General features: G+C 44.8%; 2 protein-coding genes across 2 annotated transcripts; both read left to right on the top strand.

Moving 5' to 3' along the window:
- The first annotated feature begins 605 nt into the window (after nucleotides 1-605).
- On the top strand, nucleotides 606-1,184 carry LOC137829166 (uncharacterized). Its single transcript, XM_068635960.1, has one exon. It carries the CDS (start codon nucleotides 606-608, stop codon nucleotides 1,182-1,184), a length of 579 nt encoding a protein of 192 aa, XP_068492061.1.
- A 20,785-nt stretch (nucleotides 1,185-21,969) lies between these two features.
- LOC137829164 (uncharacterized) lies at nucleotides 21,970-22,386 on the top strand. The gene has a single exon (XM_068635959.1). It carries the CDS (start codon nucleotides 21,970-21,972, stop codon nucleotides 22,384-22,386), a length of 417 nt encoding a protein of 138 aa, XP_068492060.1.

The following is a 22,386-nucleotide window of genomic DNA, read 5'->3' as shown; positions in this document are numbered from 1 at the left end:
TCGCTGAAATCCGGCGACGTGCCATGGCTCACATCGCCCCTGAGAGCGAAGTCTCCAAGAAAAGGGGAAATGTGGCCCCAGCTAAGCCACGCGCTCAGACGAGGATCCAGCCGCAGAGGGTGATGGAGGCGGCGGGGAAGAGGGATCAAAGGATGCGTCATCCTTATGACCCAAAGAAGAGCTAGGGGAAGGGGCCGGGGCGGCCCAAAGAGACTAATCGCCCGCCGAGGTACGAGTACGTGATGGGATTGGCTGACCTGATCGCCATCCCGAACATTGCTGCCAGGCTCAAAGTGCCTGAGAAGACAACGGATTAGGTGTTGGGACCAAAACCAGACGCGTGGTGTGAGTTCCACAAGAGCTTTGGCCACTCTATCAATTCGTGTTTGGCTTTGGGATACCAACTCGCCGAGCTGGTCAAGTGTGGATTCTTGAAGGATTACCTGTTGGAGAAGCAAGCGGGGCAATTATCGGGTTCACAACCGGCGGGCAGTGAGGGACAACAGCACGAAGTACCCATTCACGGCGAGATCCACACCATAGCGGGTGGATTCTCGGGTGGTGGGTGTACTACATCGCAGCGAAAGAAGTATGCAAGGTCCGTGATGTCAGTGGAGGTTTTTGAGGATCACTCACCCGGCGTGGACATTACGTTCACCAAAGAAGACCTTAGGGATGTTGTGCCTCATGACAATGACCCTATTGTAATCTCGCTTGTTACGGCGGGAAGGACGGTCCATCGGGTGCTGGTCGATCAAGGAAGCTCGGCAGACGTGATGTTTTGGCCAACTTTCGAAAAGTTACAGTTATCCCCTAACCAGCTGAGGCCATATGGGGGCTGTTTATACGGTTTTGCCGGTGATCAAGTGGAGGTCAGGGGGTACATTGAGTTAAGGACGACGTTCACAGATGGGCTGGCCTCGCGCACAGAGAAGATCAGGTACCTTGTTGTGAACGCTCCGTCGGCATACAAAATCCTGTTGGGAAGGCCAACACTTAACAGGACAGGAGCTGTGCCTTCAACAAGGCACATGAAGGTCAAGTTACCTTCGATGGAGGGGGTGGTCATCACCATCCGTTCTGACCAAAAGGAGGCTAAGAAGTGCTATGAAAACAACCTCAAGAACAAGAGATCGGTATGCCATGTAACCACAACGCCACCCCCTGGTGTGAGGATTGAGTAGGAAAATCGGCAAGTTGTGGATACAACGTTGGAGGTGGCCGCTGAGGGGGATGCGGCAATGGAGGATGTTGAGGCGAGGTCCAAGAACACCGCTCGGGTGGAGGAAGAGAAAAACTGCCCGGAGATCGCCAGGGAGTCAGGAATTGCGAGAGCTCTGATCAGCCAGTCGAGGAGTGGCTTGAGAAGAAGATCGGCGGCAAAACGTTTAAGCTGGGGAAAACCTTAGATGGCGAGACGCAGGACCAGATCGCCAAAGTGATAAGTAGACACCTGGACGCGTTTGCATGGTCTGCTTCAGACATGCCCGGGATTGACCCCGATTTTTTGTGTCATCGTTTGGCAATGGATCCCCAAGTCAGGCCGATCCGCCAGAGAAGGAGAAAGTTCAACGAAGAAAAGAGGCAGGCGATCAGGGACGAGACGCAGAAACTCCTTGTGGCAGGCCATATCAGGGAGATTCAGTATGCAGAATGGCTCGCCAATGTCGTTCTGGTCAAGAAGAGCAGTGGGAAGTGGCGGATATGTGTTGATTTTACGGATCTAAATAAAGCCTGTCCAAAGGATTCTTATCCTTTGCCGAGCATAGATGCCCTGGTAGACAGTGTGTCTGGGTGCAAATTGCTCAGTTTCTTGGACGCCTTCTCGGGATATAACCAGATTAAGATGCATCCCATGGATGAGGAAAAGACTGCTTTCATGACGGAAAGGTCGTGCTACTGCTACAAGGTGATGCCTTTTGGGCTGAAGAACGCGGGAGCCACGTACCAGAGGCTAATGGATAAGGTGCTTGTGCCTATGCTTGGGCGAAACGTGCAAGTGTATGTTGACGATATGGTCATGACGTCTCTGGAAAAGAGAAGGCACGTTACTGATATGGAGGAGTTGTTCGTTACAATAGCCAAGTACAAGCTAAAATTGAATCCCGAGAAATGCACTTTCGGCGTGTAGGCAGGGAAGTTTATGGGATTTCTCTTGACTGAGAGGGGAATCGAGGTGAATCCCGACAAGTGTGCTGCCATTCTGGCGATGAGGAGTCCTGCCACTGTAAAGGAGGTGCAGCAGCTCATAGGCCGGATGGCCGCCCTGTCTCGGTTCGTGTCTGCCAGTGGAGAAAAAGGCCACCCATACTTCCAATGTCTGAAGAGGAATAACAGGTTTGTCTGGACGAGGGAGTGTGAAAAAGCTTTTGTGAAGCTCAAAGCGTATTTGGCGAGCCCGCCGGTTCTGTGCAAACCTCAAATGGGAATGCCCCTCAGGTTATATTTTGCCATAACTGAGAAGGCGATAAGTGCGGTGCTCGTCCAGGATCAAGATCAGGTCCAGAGGCCTATCTATTTTGTTAGCAAGGTGTTGCAGGGCCTAGAAGTGAGATATCAGGCCTTAGAGAAAGCAGTGCTGGCGGTAGTGTTTTCGGCGAGGAGGCTGCGTCATTACTTCCAGAGCTTTATAGTGTTGGTAATGACCGACCTACCCATCCAGAAGGTTTTGAAGAAACCGGATGTAGCTGGAAGGATGGTGAAATGGGCGGTGGAGTTGTCAGAATTCGACATCAAGTACGAGCCCCGGGGACCGATCAAGGGGCAAATCTTCGCTGACTTTGTGGTCGAGCTATCTTCTGAAACAATGCAGAGTGCAAGGGATGATTTTCGTTGGGTGCTCTCGGTGGATGGGTCGTCTAACCAGCTGGGTAGCGGAGCTGGAATCATTTTGGAAGGACCCAACGGTGTGTTGATAGAACAATCTCTGAGGTTTTCCTTCAAAGCCAACAATAATCAAGCAGAGTATGAGGCTTTGATCGCCGGTATTTTGTTGGCGAAGGAGATGGGAGCAAAGGTGCTGATGGCCAAGAGTGACTCGTTGTTGGTCACTGGGCAGGTAACGGGTGAGTTTCAGGCCAAAGATCCGCAGATGACGGCTTACCTGGAGTATGTGCAAGAGTTGAAGAGGTCCTTCATTTTGTTTGAAGTGGTGCACGTGCCAAGGGAGCAGAATGCCCGAGCTGACGTGCTAGCCAAGCTCGCCAGTTCGGGCAAGGGGGGCAGGCAGAGGACCGTTATACGAGAAACTTTGAAGACACCTCGGGCATTCGTGGTAGATCACCAGGTTCTTCATGTGTGCAAGTCAATGGAAAGGACGGCGAGGAGTCATAGATCTTTGACTCAGGAGACTTTGAGGACGCTGAGAGTTAGAGAACGTCCAGGGGGGGGGGGAGACGAAGATGACGCAAGTTTGCGCTATCCATGAGCCAGATACATGGATAACGCCATACCAGCGCTACATGGCGGATGGCGTGCTCCCAATGGACTCGACGGAGGCCAGAAAGATAAAGAAGAACTCCAGCAGGTTCACCCTCATCGATGGCGAGTTGTACAGGTTCGGGTTCACACATCCTCTTTTAGTATGCGTATATGGAGAGAAGTGCATGAGAATTATGGCTGAGCTCCATGAGGGGATTTGTGGGAGTCACATCGGGGGTCGAGCTTTGGCAACAAGAACCCTCCGCACAGGTTATTACTGGCCCACAATGAGGGAAGATTGCAAGAAATATGCCCAGTGTTGCAAGCAATGCCAGCAGCACACCGATTGGCACAAGGCGCCTCCAGAAGAGCTGAAGTCAATTTACAGCCCCTGGCCGTTCCATACGTGGGGAATCGATATTCTGGGACCCTTTCCTTTGGCGATCAGGCAAATGAAGGATTTGGTAGTGGCGATCGAGTACTTCACGAAGTGGATTGAAGCAGAACCAGTAGCCCAGATCACCACGCACAAGATTCATAGTTTTTTGTGGAAGAATATTGTGTGTCGATTTGGTGTGCCCAAGCGTTTGGTATCAGATAATGGGACTCAGTTTGCAAGTCACCTGTTGAAGAAGCTGTGTGGGGATGTTGGGATACAACGGGTGTTTGCTTATATGGAGCACCCACAAATGAATGGGCAAGTGGAGTCAGCCAACCGGATCTTGTTGAGAGGATTGAAGAGGAGGTTGCAGAAGGCCAAAGGGTCTTGGGCTGAAGAGGTTCCCCATATAGTATGGGCGTATCATACCACTGAGCAATCGGGAACCCACGAAACCCCGTTTAGTTTGGTGTATGGGTGTGATGCGATGATTCCAGTTGAAACCCAGGAAAGCTCGCCGAGATTCCAAAACTTCGTGGCGGAAGACTCGAACGAAGAAAGGAGAATGAACTTGGATTTGCAAGAACATCCCCAGCGGACTCGAATGGCATGGAGGCGCTGGGGGGGTTCTCGACGTAATCTGGGGTGGCGCCTTCAGCTGCTGGTGGCACAGTTACAACCCCCCTTTTCCTCTTGCAGATCAGCCCGTCCTCGGTGCTTTCGTCTGCCTCTTCGTCTGACACTACCATGGGGGCCTTCCTCTTAGCCCATTTGGGTAGTAGTTTCTTCCGCTCAAAGGCAGGAAGAGCAGCGGCAGTGGATGGGCCAACTGGCGGAGATTTGCCTTGGGCGGCGGCGATTTCTGCAACGGAGTTCAGAATGGTTTGAGAGCTCGCCGCCAGGTTGTGAAGTTTAGCTATGGAGCGCAACTCAGCCATCCTTTCTTTCCCCAACATCATATCTGCACAGAAAAGCCAACGATCACAAACCAGTCCAATTCAAGCAGTTGATGATGCACAAGAAAATAAGCAGTGTGAGTCAATGCATGGACTAGCTAGTTAAGACTACGCGCGAATCAGAACGACAACATCAATATAAAAGACAGGGTGATGCGAATTCAAGGAAAGGGAACTCGGGGATTAGGGAAAGACAAACCTATATGAACGTCCAGTTGACCTTCGTGGAATTCATAAGCGATGATGGAAGAGGTGGCCAAATTTACGTTGGAGGAGGCAACTCTTTTCCAGAAGTTGCATAGGTCTTTGTCGAGCTCCCCTATCTTCTCTGGCCCTCTAGCCCTCCTGAAGCTAGTCTCTTTCTTTCCCTTGTTCACCCAATACAAGGGAAATCCATCGAGGAGAGTGGGGTCTTGGTCATTGCAGCAGACACGCACGAATTTCCCTTTCCAATCTTTGTAGGATTGTTGGAAGATGGAGAGGATGGACCTCCTAACAACCCCATTGAGGCTGACCCATAGACGATCGCCTGGGTTCTTGGCCTCGAACAAATAGAGGAACACGTCCACAGAAGCTGAATGTCCCAAGTGCGCACAGATAATTTGGTATGCCCTGACGAATGCCCAGCTATTGGGATGAAGCTGGGCAGGGGCTATGTCAAGCTCGGTCAAGAGCTCCCTCTCGAAACGAGTGAAGGGGAAGCGAAGCTTGACCTTCTTGAACATCGTGGCATAGACGAAGCAAAAGGGTTTCCCGTTGCTCCCCTGGTCGTCAGTGCAGATGGGTTCTCTGGGAGGACAAGGATGAACAGACACCTAGTCATCGTGTTCCTTGCTGAAAGAAAGGTGAGCTTGATCACCTTTCTTGAGGCGGAGGACGTCGACGTCGGTGTTAATGGAGGAGGTCTCACCCAACAAGGCTGAAGTGGCCCATGGATAGGTCGAGAGGACGCGAGTCTCACGGCCTGGCTCGAAGGGACACTAGGATCCCTTGGTGGATTGCGATAAGAAGAGGGGTTGGCCCTACGAGTTTTCGTCGGAGGGTTTTGAGAGGATGGATGAGGGTTCAGAGTGATTTTGGTGCGAACCATCGGAAGAGCTGCAAAGAAGATGAAAAAGGGAAGAGATGAGAGTTTATAAGCAGAACGACTCAACCGAAAAGAGGAAGACAAAAAGAACAAGGGTGTTCTTGTTTAATTTTTGAGTTGTGTAGAACTTTAATTTCAAGAGCTCTTTAATTTCTTGCAATTTACGGTTCTGTTTTAGGCTTATTTGAGTTTTCTTGCTGTTTTCTTAATTGTGCCTATCATATGTTTGAGTATTTTCCTTTTTGAATCCATACAAGTTTTGTCTTAGTCTTGTTTTTCCATAATTGTCATCACTTCTTGTAGTACTTTTATTGAATTTGTTGTTTCTTGCTTTGGTGTCATATAATTTTCTGAGTTTGATACTTGATCCTTTGTGCATTTTCTGTTTTAGTTTGAGTTCATGCTTGTATTCTAGACCTATACAAGTTCCTATACATCATTTTCCATTATGTCTTTGCTAGTTCATAATTCTGTTTTTCATTCCTATTAGGATTCCTCTGTTTTCTGAAAACGTGCTTACTGTTTTTTCCTTATTTCAATTGATTTACTCACTGGAAAATTCTGAAATTCTTGATTTATGTTCTTCAAAGTGTTAGAAAAGAGTAGAAAAAAGAAGTACTCAAAAATTCAAAGTACACAAAAAATGATAAATAAAATACAAAAAGTGTACAATTCTGCCAAAAAAAATATGGTAATCTGGCAGCGATTTTGAAAACTTTATCTCAATTAATTGGCTTACTGTTTTTGCGTGATTCCAGTGCCATTTTTGAGCTAAGATCTTCAAGTTTATGTGGTTAAAATTTCATAATCCAGTTCGCTTTATATCATTCCAGTTAAATCAGTGAACATCAAGCCAGTTTGCATAAAAAATATTTTCCAGTAGCTAATTTTTGTTTTCTTCATCTACTCTAGTGCTTTTCTTTAAGTATTCTTTTGTGTGCCTACTTTCTCATTGAGTTCCTTATTTTTCTTGCTTGTCTTTTGTTCATTAATGTTTGAGTTTGTCAAACATCTAGTATTCCTTTTGTTATAGCCTTTCATTGCTTATACTTTTCTTGTTTGTCTTTATTGCTTCATTGGTTTTGTTGTGGTTGGCTTTGAGATTGGTGTGCCTTGCTTTGACATATTTCATTTGAGGATTCCAAGACCTCAAGATCAGATTGGTGCAGGGACATTATTTCTTTGAGAGTAACCTCTTTTTCTGGCCAAATTTACTTCAGCAATTTGGGTGCCAAATTCATTTTTTTTGCTAACTTTGTTTCTTGACTTGTTTGCTGTTTTTGTGTGTTTGCTGTTTTCATTTGCAAATGGCTGGCTATTCAAGTGGTGCATCTTACAAACAACATTCTCCTTCCAAAGCTTCGGTCCTTGGAGAATTGCATGAAGCTCAACACACCATTAGGCGTTTGGAAGAAAAATTGCAAAAGATGGAGGTGCAACAAGCTAGGCCATCTCACTCTATCAATGGTGGGCATCATTCACATAGACCTTCATCAAGAGGTTCTTCAAATGACTTTGGCTGTGAAGAGGAACATAGAAGAAGGAAGCCTCACCATCATTCTCATGAAGAGAGCTATAACCGTGACCAAAGATATCACCAAGTGTTCAACATTTCTTGTGCCAAAGTCCCTAGTTTTAATGGTGATAGTGATCCTAATGTGTATTTAGATTGGGAGGCTAAGGTTGACCATTATTTTCATGTGTATAAGGTCCAAGATGACGATAAACTTAGGGTAGTTTCTTCATCCTTTATGGGCTATGCCAAAGAATGGTGGCATAAAATTGTAATGGACATTATATATCGCAAGAAACCTCCCGTGGTTTCTTGGAATGCTTTGAAAGAGCGTATGCGCGCGAGGTTTGTTCCTCCTTCTAGGAAGGAACACTTGTTGAAGTTCCAAAGGCTTCCTCAAGGACATAGGATGGTAGATGAATACTTTAAAGATTTTGAAACAACTTTGACTAAAATGAATATACATGCTAATGAAGAGTCAAAGATAAAATGGTTTGTACGTGGTTTGAGAAGAGATATTAGAGAATTTGTAGAATTAAATGAGTACTCTTCTTTAAAGAAAGTGTTTCGCAAAGCCATCAAGGTGGAATCCTATCTTTTGAAAACAACTTTCAAAAATACTCATGATGATGATTTCTACAAATCTTCTAGAAAGGATGCCAACAAAATTTCTACTCAAAATTCTCCTTCCAATTTTTCCAAACAAACCTTGTTTCCAAAAAAAGTTTCTACTACAAATCCTTCTACTCCTAAGTCACCTACCAAAACTTCAAATATCAAATATTTTAAATGTTTAGGTTTTGGGCACATCGCTCTTCATTGTCCACAAAAGCAAATCTTAAAGCTAAACAAGGTAAAACAAGACCTCACTCACCCACCTATCACAAGTAAAAATGAAAAAGACAAAGAAGGCCAAGTTGACATGGGTCTTATACTTTCACATCCAAGGTGTTTTCCTTCCTTATCTTTTTCATTACCAAAGGGTCTTACTTCACCACCATCTTGGTTTAAAAATGTTAGGGATGATTTTTTCATACCTCTTAATGGTTGTCACCATTTAAGAGGACTTTTTCCAAAAGATATCATCATTCCTAAACAAATTTTTCCAACTTGGTCGTTTTATAGAACCTCCTTTTCTGAAATCCCATTGTTTCCAAATGCTAAGTCATGTTTTCCTTTTTCTTCCACTTTTAATTGTAAGAATAAACTGACTTTGTTATATGCAGGGATTCAGAATTCATGGACGAATTCTCTCCAACTCGAGGAGTATGATGAGAATCAAATAAAGGAGGCTTTTATTAATGGAGGAAGAGGACATCCACTCTCACATTTGAAGTTCTTCCTTCTAGTCTTCTCAAAATTAAAAGAAGACATAAAATAAAGATGAGGCCCAAGCCCAAAGCCCAAGCCCAAGCCCAAGCCCTAGAAGGCCAAATGATGTGAATGCAATAGCAAGAATACATGATTTTTTGACATTCTTAGGAACAACTTGAGTTGGTCATGAATTGGCACTTTAATTAGAATTGGATCAATGTTCTAATTCAAGAACTCACCAAAACTTTGCACCGAACCAAAGCTCACATGGAAGTCCATGTATTGTCAAATTGAATCAATCAACAAGAATTGAAGAACTACAATTGAAAACCGAACATAATTGAAAGATATAACCAATGCACCGAACAGAATTGCAAATTACAACAAGGTACCGAACAGAATTTGATGAACAAGTAAAACTAGAACATGATTCATGAAGAAGAAACAAAGCTTGAGAATAGAAAACTTATGGAGATGGAAGGAGAGGTGAGTGATCACGCCACTTAGAGTGTGGATACTCCAAGATTAGTGAGCTGCCGCCACTTGAGGTTCACCATAGACACCCAAGATAAGACTTGATGAAGGCACCAAAGCTCTTCCAATTTCTCTCTCAATTTGAGTAGAGTTTTCTTACTACAATTTCCAAATCTGATTTGTACAAGGGCAACACCTCTATTTATAGCCTATAAGGTGCTGAAATGCAAGACTAATCAAATGCAAATGTGTCCCTAATGACCTTCAAATTCGGCGCCAACTAGTGCATGAAGGAAGTGTGACTTTCCTTCCTAGTTTGACACCTCCTAAATCATATCTACACTCCCCCTAGCATCCCTTACTAAGTTCACTCCCCCCTAAGCTACTAATATTTCTAAACTACAACTAAGGATGCTTTTACACAAGAGGTTTCTTATGTTTCCCACTTAAGCACCATCTACCAAAGATATTACAAATAAAGAAAACAATTGTCCATTATTTCCTAAGGCCTTGAACATGCTTCTTGTAAGCCTTTGAGAAGGATGAGTAACGTCTTGCACATCTACCTCGTGATCCTCTTCCTCCTCTTGTCCTTGTTGATTGGCTTCTATTTGTCCTTGGCCTTGATCTCCATCACCAAAGCCCAAAGAGCCCAAGTCCATCCCATTAGGGGCAAGGCCAAGCTTTGAAATACTCTTGTATAGTTTTAGGAGGTGTGGTTATTAAATAAAGGAGTGTGAAAATGTAAAAATAAAGTCACATTGTCCATGTGACTTAGGAGAGTGGTGTAGGTGTATTTTTAGGAGGTGTCATAGTAGAAAAACGTCACACCTCCCATGTGACTTGTTTTTGGTGGGAATTTCAAATGAGTTTATTTGAATTTTCCCACCTATTTTTCAGCACCTCTAGGCTATAAATAAAGGTTCTTAGCTTGTACAATTCAGATTTGAATTTTGATTAGAGAAACTATACTCAATTTTTGAGAGAGCATAGGAGAGCTTTGTGCCTTCCTCACTAGTCTTATCTTGAGAGTTCAATGGTTACCTCAAGTGGCGGCTTGCACACTCATCTTGGAGTCACCATCCTCTAAGTGGCGTGATCATCCAACCATTCCTCCATCTTCATGAGCTTTCTCTTCTCCTTCCTTCCTTCTCTTTTTATGTTCATGTCCTAGTTTGTGTTCTTACCTTTTTTTTGGTTCGGCTTTTTCAATTTTCAGCTGGCTGTTCTTCTTTTGTTTGATTTGGTTCAGTGCTTTTAAGTTTCCAGCATTTCTATGCGGTAATCTTGCCTTTTGTTCCATTTTAATCGGTTCAATTTGACAATACATGGAACTTCCAAGTGAGTTTGGGTTTTGGTACTAGTCTTGGGGAGTTCTTGTTCATAGAACCTTGATCCAATTCTATGATAAAGTGCCTATCTCATATCCAAGTCAAGATGATTCCTAAGAATGTCAAGAATCATTCATATTGTGCTAGTGGAATCACATCAAGGGGGCCTCGCAGAGAAAAGGCTAGAAAACCTAGACGCAGGAAAAAGTGAAGCAAAGAGCAAAAACAACCCACCGCGTATGCTCCAAACAGTTAATGGATGATGCAAACCGATTAAAATGCAGCAAATATCAGTGAGAAGAGATGAACGGTTACCTTTTGATGATCAGAAATGTGTTGAGCAAGATGATGATTGAGGAGACGAAACATTCGCTAGAGTATTTTCGCTAGAGTATTTCAGGGGGTTTGAAGTGAAGAAGAAGATAATGAAACAGTGAAGTTGCACGAAGGTATTAAGAATTTTGAATGTTGCAAGAAGCGCAAACGACAACAAATAATAGTCGTTGATAAGTCCACGTGTCGTTTGATCGAAGGGGTTGGTGAAATGTCAAATCAGTAAACAGTATGAGTGCCAACGCGCAAGGCCACGTAGGTCGCCGAAAATTTGACTCTTTAGTCTTTTCGCTCAACAAGCCACAACTCAAGATTGGAGGGCTTGTGTACCGATCAGGTCACCGGGTGTGATGACGTGTCTAGCAAGTGACTATGTGGGGCGTGCTCAGCAGGACACGTGGACAAGAGAAAGATGAATGGTCCAGAAGTGAGCATGGTCGCCTTTCGTGGAAGTGGTGTTCTGCAGTGTACATCGTCGGTTGTCGCCGAGTTTGTGTGTCATCGACGTGTTAGATAATGGAAGATCAGGTGGTCTGACATCACCGCAAGGAGCACATCGCCGAGTTTCCAGTAAACTTAGTTAAAGCTGTTGGAGGCTCAGACGAGTAAGTTCAAGCGTGTAAGTTCAGTAAGACGACTGTTACGCCAGCATGGGGCGTGAAGCTCGAGTGAGTTGGAGGGAACAACTTGCTCATAAACGACGGGATTCCCATAGTGGACATTCGTTAGTGGCAAGGTTTCCTCAGCTGGAACACGCATGGCGTAGCAATAAGGAGGGTGGCACCTACGACAAGCGATATCACAGAGATGGTGTACTTTGTTGCATCCGATACTCGCCTTGTCGGGTGGTGTTCCAGAGCGTGTTACGTGCTAGATTACTCCTTGAATAGGAGACTTGGCCGCGCGGCTGGTTACTACATAGAAATAACGCTCAAGTTACCCAGCTCAGATGATGACACGTGTAGGGTTGGGTACTACCAGTTAGCCCAACCCAGATGACGACACGTGTAGGGTTGGATGCAATATAGAAATGACGCTCAAGTTATCCTAGCTCAGATGATGACACGTGTAGGGTTGGGTACTACCTGCTACCCCAGCCCAGATGGTGACACGTGCAGGGTTGGATGCGAGCCACGCCTCCAAAGCGTAACTGCCTGGAGAGAGAAAAAACCTAGCTATAAAGGTAAACTTAACAGAATTTGCAGAAGTACTATCATTACGGCTCATTGTTTTGGGTTGAGTGCACTTTAGTACGGTTCTACAGAGCATAGTTTTCTCTCAGTTTTTGGGTGTTCTTGTTACTGACTTGAGCGTCGGAGCGCCACCGGCCGCAAAGGCGCCATCTTGTGTTTTCAGGTTCAGAGAGACAATCTGTGGAGTGGACTTGAAGAACACGTGGTGTCAAAGCTGGTGAGGAAAGATCGTGACGAGGCATCGTTCTTGCGCTAGGTCAACCGATAGGATCAGTTGCTATTTTAAAATTCTATTTGGTTCATTTTGTTCAATTGGTCTTGAACAATTTGTGTTGCAAATTTTATAGGATTCTATTGAGTAATTGTGTGTGCTATTGTGCTTTTGCTTTATTTGAGTCTTATTTATTTTTTTAATCGGTGCAATCTGTTTGGTTTGAGTTATTTTAAATTTTTGAATCCATTTCAGTTTTGTCAAGTCATGTTTATCCTATAAATGTCATCAATTCGAAGTGGTGCTTATTGTTTTTGATTTGGTTGTTTTATTTTAATTTTTTGAAATCCATTTCAGTTTTGTCAAGTCATGTTTATCCTACAAATGTCATCAATTCCAAGTGGTGCTTATTGTTTTTGATTTGGTTGCTTGATTTTAATTTGTGTGCAAATTTATATTTCTGAATTTAACTTTGGTGCATTTTTATTTTTCCAGATTTGACTTCATGCTTGTGTGTTAGTTCCTTACAAGTTCATTTACATCAATTCCATTGTGTCTTTGAAGTTTTCGATTATGTTTTTAATTCAAGTGTAGGTTTCCTCTGTTTTACTGATTTTGTGATGGTTGAAAACATTTATGAAAATTAATCCCATTGGCGAAAAATTTTGAGATTATGTATTTGAATAGTTCGGGGGTGTTTAAAAAGAGTGAAAAAAAAGTATAGCAAAATTCAAAATACAAAAAAAATGATAAATGAAAAGCGAATAGAGTGCAAAATTCTGACCCTGAAAAAAAAGTGAAGCGGCAGTGATTTGAAAAAAAAATTCACAATTAATTGGTGCACTGTTTTGGTAAATTTCTAGCGCCTAATTTGAGTTAAGATATTGAGGCTTTTGTGGTTTAAATTTCTTTCCAAATTTGAAGTATTCGGTTCCAGCATAAATTTTGAAAGTTGAGAAAAATTTTACGCAAAATTCCAGTAGTGATGTTTTTGGTTTTTTTCTTCCAATTCTAGTACCATTCTCTAGGTTTCAACTTGAGTACTATCTTTTCTTGTGTACCTTAATATTTTTCTTGTAATTTTATTGAATACTCTTTTAAGTCTTGTCATATATCAATTCCCTTTGCTATGGTCCTTGTTCTTGCCGGTTGACTCGTTTGCCGGTTGACTCTAACGACGATCCCATGCCCTCTTGTCCCTTCCTAGGTTTGCGCTTTCCTGGACCGAAACACTCTGTACCTGCAAAGAGAAAGGGGGTGCCCTAGAGAACGTTTGCACTCCGACGCTCAAGTCAATATTGGGGCTAAGAAATAGTATGTGTGTAATAGTTCTAATCTCAGAAACTACGTCCCTTGTGAGTTTTCTTACTACCCTTTATATAGCCTAGGGTTTCTTTTGTTTTCATTACCCGCATTTAGGGTTTCTGGAGAAATGCCCTTGCGTCGCTATTACCCAATCTTAGTGTAATCTAGTGCGTAAGGCTCCCCATGGTAGAGTGCAACCTCTAAAAGAATGGCCACCTGGGTACCAACTCGTGCACTAAATCTCTGGGACCATCTGTTCTAAGGGTGCCCTAACTATTCACGTGCCATGCATGCAACTTCCCTTGGAAACCCTAACCCTAACGGGCATTCGTGCCTTCCAAGACTCTTTACTCGTGCCGCGCCCAGTTGCGCTTTCCACACCACACACATGGGTACTTTATGATTTAGGCTCCCCCTACCATTGGGCATTTTACTGATAACTGGTGTGTTTCCTGGGACCTACCTTTCATGGTCCAATTCAATTGTTCAAACCACCGATGCTCAATGTCACATCAGCCTTACTCTGTTGCCGAGGACACGTCAACACATCCTGGTGATCGACATCCGACAACTAATCGGCACACTGGCCCATGTCGCTTGTGGGACCTAACTTACGTGGCCCACCATTACTAGTGGTCCGAGGACTGGTCAGTACACAAGCCCCTCAGTCTCGAGCTGTTAACTTGTTCAGCGAAGAGACTAAGTCATCGCCCTTGGCGACCTCCGTGGGGCTGGGTGAAAGGACTTGAACAATGCATCGAAGTGACGTCTCTCCATACTTGTTTTAATCTGCGCACACGTGGCTGGATCAACGACTAGGACTTATTGCCGTTTGCGCTCCCTTGTTTACGTTAAACCCTTTCAAAACCCTGCGCTTCTGCTCTGTTCCATCACTTCGCTGAAACTTTCTTCGATCATTCTCTTTCTCTCAAACTCTCTCGCTTCTCCTTCATCCATCTCGACCTTCCAACCTTAACTTCTTAAAGGTATCATTTTTATTTCATGACTTGCTCTTGTTTCATGATTCCGCCACTCAAAACATGCGATAACTGCTCCGGGTCTGTTTACAATTTCTGCACTTTAGGTTTTCTGCTTTTTACACTGTTTGTGTTCTTCGATTTGTTGAATCTTTGTTTCTTTTGATTCATTGAGCCACGCCGTCGCTTCTTCTGAACCCTCGTTTTTCTTTCTTTCTCCTCTCCCTTTTTAGCTTTCTTCAAGATGGCCAGAACCAAAACCACCTCCAACCCTCCTCCCTCCGTCGATTACAAAGCCCTCTACCCTTGGGCTTTCGCTGACCTCCTCGCCGAGACTTCCAAACTTACTTTCAACGAGGACGTGAGGAAGCATTGAGAGGAAGAGGCTGACCCCAAGTGCCATGTATTTGGGAGGGAGATTGACGCATATGTATCAATTCGACCTTGCGCGAAGGGCGAACCTGTATGTGCTGACGATCGCGCCAACGCTGGGGAACCCTTATTTTTCTTGTACGCCACCATCTTCAAGCAGATCAAATCCGCTTGCCGCTCACTGGGTTCGAGCGAGCCCTCTTAATCGAAATCAACGTGGCCCCTGCCTAGTTGCACCTTAACAACTGGGCCTTCGTGAGGGCTTTCACGATTCTATGCAACCATCTCGGGCACACCCCCTTAGTGGACGTCTTCCTCCACTTTTTCAAGGTAAAAAGTCCAGGGAAAAAGCTCTGGGTAAGCTTCAACGGGGTGGTGGGGAGTGTTCTCCTAACTCTCTTACAACAATCTTACAAAGGCTTCAAAGGGAAGTTCTTTAGGGTATGCTGTAGTGCTTATGACCCCACCCTGCTAGATGGGTTCCCCCTCTATTGGGTGGAGAAGCTAAAGTTCAAGAAACCCATGGGTCTTGAGGAGCTGGCCCCTTTCGATCGTGAGTTGTGCCAGCTTCTTTCAAGCTTGGGATTGGTGTTTAACACTGCTCAGCTGATTAAGCACGAGTACAGCGCTATAGATGTCAAGGCTACATTGGTATTTGTCCCTGTCTTTCATCTTTCTTGCTTGCATTTTTGTTGTTGATTTATCTCCTTATGCTTGTTGTCTTGGTGCAAATATGGTGCTTAACGAAGAGAAAAGGAAAAGATTAGCTGAGTTGCTTGCTCGCTGCCAAACTACACCTACTGGTGCAGGAGGCTCAACCCCCGCTGGTCCTCCTCTCGTTGCTACTTCTGCGCAAGGGTTGCCTGGTCTAGCCCCTGATGACAAGCAAAAGAGGGTGGTGGTGGCCGTCGACTCAGAGGACGAGAAGATCGACGAGTGCCTTGTCTTCAAGAGGCCAAGGGTGGGTGTCGCGACGACCTCACTCTCTGGCACTGATGGCCACGCCCCTTCCTACAGGGACAATCCCCCCAGCGCCTCCTCTCCTCGTGAACTCCTCGCGCTTGAAGGTGGAGGGGAGAGCGCTCCTGAGGGTGATCAAGTACCTCCTGCCCCTAAGCTTATACGCCGAGGGGGCATTCACGACGAGGTACTTGATCTTCTCCGTCCTCAAGACCGCCTCGTCTCTGAACGTGGTTCTCAACTCAATGTACCCCCTGACCTCCACCTGGTTGCCAGCGAACCCATACAAGCATCCTCCGTAGGGCCTTAACTGGTCAAGGGGTAATTGCAGCTTGGTGAAAGTCGGCCAGAACATGACATCTACCGAGCTTCCTTGGTCCACCAGTACCTAGGGGACCTTCCTTCCCGTCGTGACTAGCGAGATAACTATGGGATCATTGTCATGAGGCGCAACGTCCCTGAGATCCTCCTTTGTGAACGTAATGTCCACATCTGGTGAATGATCTTCGAACACATCTACTGCCATCACAGACCTTGCATATTTCTTCCTCTGTGATGCAGTACATCCACCACCTGAGAAACCTCCAGCGATGGTGTGGATCTCGCTGTGAGTGGGCACCTCATGCTGCTGGCCCTCACTGCTCGCCGGCTGGGAGCTCGACGCTTGCCCCGTTCTCTTGTCCAGCAGGTAGTCATTCAAGAAGCCGCTCTTGACCAAATCGTCGAGTTGGTAACCCAGGGCCAAGCACGAATCAAGGGAGTGACCAAAACTTTGGTGGAATTCGCACCATGCGTTCGGTTTTGTTCCTAACACCTTGTCTGAGACTTTCTCAGGCGCCTTAAGCCTGGCAGCTATGTTGGGAATGGCGATCAGGTCCGCCAATCACATGACAAACTTGTACCTCGGGGGGCAATTGAACTCCCTAGGGCACCCTGGACCATTCCCCTTGTTTTTCTTTGGATCGTAAGGATGGCGAGTCCTTTGATCCTTTTTGGCCGCCGCCGTCTCCAGCACCCTCTGCGGCTGAATTCTAGTTTGGTCCCGTGGCCTAGCAGGAGCCACGTTCCCTCTCTTTTCTGCAACCTCGCTCTCGTCGGCGATGTGAGCCACAGCGAGTCGCCGAACTTCAGCAAATGTGGCGGGGTGGACCCTAATCAGCGCCTCGCTGAAAGGTCCAGGCAGTACGCCCTTTTTGAAGGCGTATACCAACATCGCCTCGTCCTTGGCAGACGACCGGACCATCTGTGCTCCGAAACGATTCAGATATTCCCTGAGGGACTCTCCCTGATACTACCTTACGTCGAACAAGTCGTAAGACACCCTAGGTGGCGCCTTGTTCACGATGTACTGGTTGACGAAAAGCTTTGAGAACTGTTGGAAACTGGTTATGTAACCTGTAGGCAGGCTAACGAACCATTCCAGCGCTGTTCCCTGGAGTGTGCTCATAAACATCTTGCAATAAACTGCGTCTGAGCCTCCTGACAGCATCATCTGCGTGTGGAACGCAGTGAGATGTGCTTCAGGATCCTCCACGCCGGTGAAAGAAGCTTTCACAGCTACCACGCTTGCAGGGATCACCGTGTATGTGATCGCATGAGCAAACGGCAACGGAAAGACGCGCGGCTGCGATGACGGTGTAACTTCTTCATCGGTTGACGCAATTCCTCAGTCACCTTGCTGAGTTCCTCATTTCTGGCCTGAGAGGCGACCAGGTCTTCGTGCATCTTCGCTTGCTCGACGCGCAACGCCTCCACATTCTCTTGCAACGCGCGCATCATCTCCATCATTTGCGCCATGGTCATGGCGCTTTCTTCAACAGCTCGCACAACGGGACTCGGACGCGTACTTCTCATCTTTCTCATGAAATACCAACAGATCAAACTCCAACGACCAGAACCTTCACTAGCGGAACGATCGATCCAACAACCAATCGGTCAAAACCTCTTTAACTCCGAAGAACTTCCAAGAACGCAACCGCAACAGCACGGGATTGATTCGGATGTCCAAACCTCCATAGAGACTCGCAATCTCAACACGAACCTCCTGCTTCTCCACTAAAACTCCCGATTCACCGATTGAAGATTCGAACGAACAGTAAAACCCTCGATTTACCGATTGAAAACTCGCGCAAACAGTGAAAAACTTCAATTTACCGATCGAAAACTCAAACAAACGGTGAAAAACTTCGAAAATGGTTGCACCAGCACACAACCGCACAAGAACTGCAGAAACTTCAAGAAACTCACGCTGTGGATGGGAAACACGTTTTACACGGCACCACGGTGGGCGCCTGATGATCCTGCCGGTTGACCTGAGTGCAAGAGTCTTGCCACGTCAAAGGTCTCTCCTCTTGATCAGCTTCGCACCACGTTAGCCTTTGCTCCTCACGCCCTAATTCCTAGCAAGAACCTGAAGAAAACAAAGTGGCGCCGCTGCGGCCGATTGCGCTCCGATGCTCAAGTCAGTGACGGAATCACCAAAAACTCAGAGAGAATATCTCAACTCAAGGAACCGTGCGCAGTGAATCTCAGTGTACTAGAAAGTATTCTGAAAGCGTACCTCAAAAGTCTGTTAAGTGTTCCTTATATACCTGAGCATTTTCTCTCTCCTGACGGTTACACCTCCGGACACGTGGCTCGCATCCAGTTGTACACGTGTCGCCATCTGGAGCTCCCTCCACTTGAGCGTCACCTCTACTCTTCAAGCCATTCGACTAAGTTACCCACACAAGGAGTAACGTGGTGCACAACTTACCTTGGAGCGCGACCCCTTAAGTGGCGAGTATGGGGTGTCACCTTGCACACCTTCTCTGTCGTCTCGCCTGCCGCTATCACGATCTGCTTCACTTGCACACCATGCATGTTCTGGGAAACTGTTCCCTTGCCCCGACCTCTGGCTAGGGAATGATCATTTGATAACCTCATCCTCCACTGCTGCGTGACAAGCATATCACTAGTCCCCCGTACTTGTACCCCTTGGAAACCTTAAGCAAGCTTTCCTGATCTTTCGGCGATGTGCCCCTTTCGGCGGTCTCTAACCACCTGATCTCCTAGTACTCACACATGGCGACTATGACGCAACTCTGGTGACCACTGGTTACACACACTAGAGATCGGAGAACGCCAAGTCAACGATCGGCGACAACACAGACTTCCCGACGTACTTCCCTTCTGTCAGCCAGGTGTCCCGTTCAACACGCCTATATTATCGCTTGCCGCCATGTCATCACTCCCGATTACCTGATCGGTACATAGTGGTTTTAAACTCTTCCAAATGGATGTCAAGAGTGCCTTCTTGAATGGCTACATCAATGAGGAAGTCTATGTAGATCAACCACCGGGCTTCGAAGATCATAAGTATCCCAACCATGTCTTCAAGTTGAAGAAAGCTTTGTATGGACTGAAGCAAGCTCCAAGACAGTGGTATGAGAGGCTTAGCAACTTCCTGCTATCTCATGGATATGAAAGGGGAATGGTAGACAAGACTCTCTTCATCAAGAAGTCAAATGCATAAATAATTCTTGTGCAAATCTATGTTGATGATATCATCTTTGGTGCTACACAAGATAGTTTGTGTGAAGAATTTGTGGCTGCAATGAAAGGTGAGTTTGAAATGTCTATGATGGGAGAACTGTCTTTCTTTCTTGGATTACAGGTTAAGCAAACAAAGGATGGGATCTTCTTAAGTCAATCAAAGTATTGCAAGGAGATTCTCAAGAAATTTGAAATGGAGAGTTGCAAAGAAGCAAGCACTCCAATGCCATCAAGCTGTTACATGGATACGGATGTTGCTGGAAAGGGTGTAGATCAAACAAAATACAAAGGATTAATTGGATCTTTGCTTTATCTAATAGCTAGTAGGCCAGACATCATGTTTGTGGTGTGTCTTTGTGCAAGATATCAAGCAAATCCTAAAGAGTCACACTTCAAAGCTGCAAAAAGAATTCTGAAATATCTCAAAGGAACATCATTTGTTGGATTATGGTATCCTTCTCACTCTCAAATTCATTTAATTGGTTATTCAGATTCTGACTTTGCAGGTTACAAGCTAGATAGAAAGAGCACAAGATGCACTTGCCACCTTCTTGGCTCAAGCCTAATCTCATGGCATAGCAAGAAGCAAGCATGTGTTGCTATCTCTACTGTTGAGGCTGAATACATTGCTGCTAGAAGCTGTTGTGCACAAATTTTGTGGCTCAAACAACAACTTGCAGACTTTGGATTACAAATCAGCAAGGTTCCTTTGATGTGTGATAACACAAGTGCCATCAATCTTACCAAAAATCATATTCAACACTCAAGGACCAAACATATTGAAATAAGGCATCATTTCATCAGGGATCATGTAAACAATGGAAACTGTGAAGTGAAGTTTGTGGAGACCAAACTGCAGTTAGCTGACATCTTCACAAAACCGTTACCAAAAGAGAGGTTTTTCTTCTTAAGAAATGAGTTAGGTATCCTTGATCTTAATAATCTCTCCTAAATCTGTTTTGATACATGCTAAAGTCCATTTATGAAGACAAATAGGGGGAGAATTAATTGGTTCTTGTATATCTTTATCTGATACTGGAAAATCTGTTAAAATCTTTGATATAAAAGTGTTTTCTGCTGCTGCTAATAAAAACAACTGATTGTTTTGTGTAATCTGTTATCATGTTTTATGCCTTGAATATATAAAAATATAACCTGCTTCTGTAAGAAGCATTGGATAGTATAAATGATATTTTTGCAGGTACTGCTTCAGATTCAATCAGATCAAACACAAGCACCAGGGATTTGCCTTCATCAAATAGGGGAGATTGTTGAACCAAGTGGTGTTCAAGCTTTGAAGAATTCAAACCCTTTGAAAGATGTTGAAGCCTTGGTTGTGCTTGTTGTTGCTGTGTTGTTTAGTATAGTTCTGGGGTAGTTTGAGTGTTGTAATCCACCCCTTGATCGAATCTAAAGCATAGGCATTCTGAATCTTTGTGAAAGTAAAATGTTTTCAAACTAAGTTAAAACAATCGATTGTTTTTTCGAAACGACCGATTGTTTATAATTAGATGTTTTAAGAAAATATTGAAAACTGTTTTTCAAATGGTTGAACTGTTAGAACCAAAACAACCGATTGATTCGAGGAAACAACCGATTGTTTGTTTTGGGACCATAACAGAAAAACTGTTTTATCTTTGACTGAGCTTTAAATGATTTAACTGCTTACGCTCCAGTCATTAAATGCTTTGACCAATCTTTTAATACAATTTAAGAGTTTGTTAAGATTTGATAACAAACTACATCTTTGAATATATTCAGAAAAACATATTTGAGAATTAATCTTTGACAAATTTTTTGCTAAGAGTTTTTGAGTTTTTCAAAGAGCTGAGATTGCTGAAAGTTTGTGATTGATCAAAGTTTGTGGAATAGGATTCTGCTTGTATTGATTTCAGATTATCTTCTGTAACAAGTGTAATCCTTGTACTCTGTGAAACAAGTTTTCGTTTCTGTGTGTGCTGAGATTGGTTGTGTGTTCTTGAGGGGATCAAGATCAGCAATCTTAGTATTGGTGTGTTGGCCAAGAAGAGTGTGTGTCTTGAGGTGTTCAAGGTCACTTTCTTGGTTGTGGTGTAAGTGATCAAGTTGTGATTGCTTAGTGGATTTCCTCAGGGTTTCTGAGAAGACTGGATGTAGCTCTGGGTTTGGAGTGAACTAGTATAAACATTTGTGTACATTTTCTCTATCCCTAACTCTTTAGAATTCAGTTTTGATATTTGTTTACTGGTATAAACAACCGATTGTTTCTGCGATACAACCAATTTTTTTTCCAGTGCTATGCTTTTGGCTTTGTGTTTTGAAAAACTGATTTCTTAATCAATATATTTTTGAAGTATTTTCATTCAAGGCTCAATAGATTGCGAAAACTCTCTTTAAACAATTCACCCCCCTCAGTTTGCAAGCCAACAACTGGGTAAGCTGTGTACTGAGGTAAGCATCATGCAAGTGTTCGCATCAATCGAACACCCCTAGACGAACGGACAGGTGGAGTCCGCCAACAGAGTCTTGCTGAGGGGGTTGAAGAGGAGGCTTCAGAAAACCAAAGGAGCTTGGGCGGAAGAGGTGCCCAGGATTCTATGGGCTTATGACACCACGCCCCAAACTTCCACCATGGAGATGTCGTTCAGCCTAGTATACGGATCGGATGCCATGATCCCAGTAGAGATCCACGAGAGCTCACCGCGCTTCCAGAGTTTCGTGGCTGAAGAGTCCGACGAGGAGAGGAGGGTGAATCTAGATCTGTTGGACGAAGCACGAGAATATGTGAGAATAAAGGCTGAGGCCATAAAGAGAAGAGTAGAGCATCAGTACAGCTCCAAGGTGAAGCCCCGACAGTTCCAAGTGGCTGACTTGGTCATGCGGATAGCTCATCCATATGAGTTGGAGAACAAGTTGTCCCCTAAGTGGATCGGGCCCTTTAGAGTAACTGAAGCTCGGGGGAACGGGTTGTACAAGCTTGAAACTCTGGAGGGAGGCCTCATCTCACGCACTTGGAACGCGGCAAACTTGAAGTTTTATTTCAGTTAA

The sequence above is a fragment of the Phaseolus vulgaris genome, chromosome 7, assembly GCF_000499845.2.
Source record: "Phaseolus vulgaris cultivar G19833 chromosome 7, P. vulgaris v2.0, whole genome shotgun sequence".
Lineage (NCBI taxonomy): Eukaryota > Viridiplantae > Streptophyta > Magnoliopsida > Fabales > Fabaceae > Phaseolus > Phaseolus vulgaris.
This window is presented reverse-complemented; position numbering and strand designations above follow the sequence as displayed.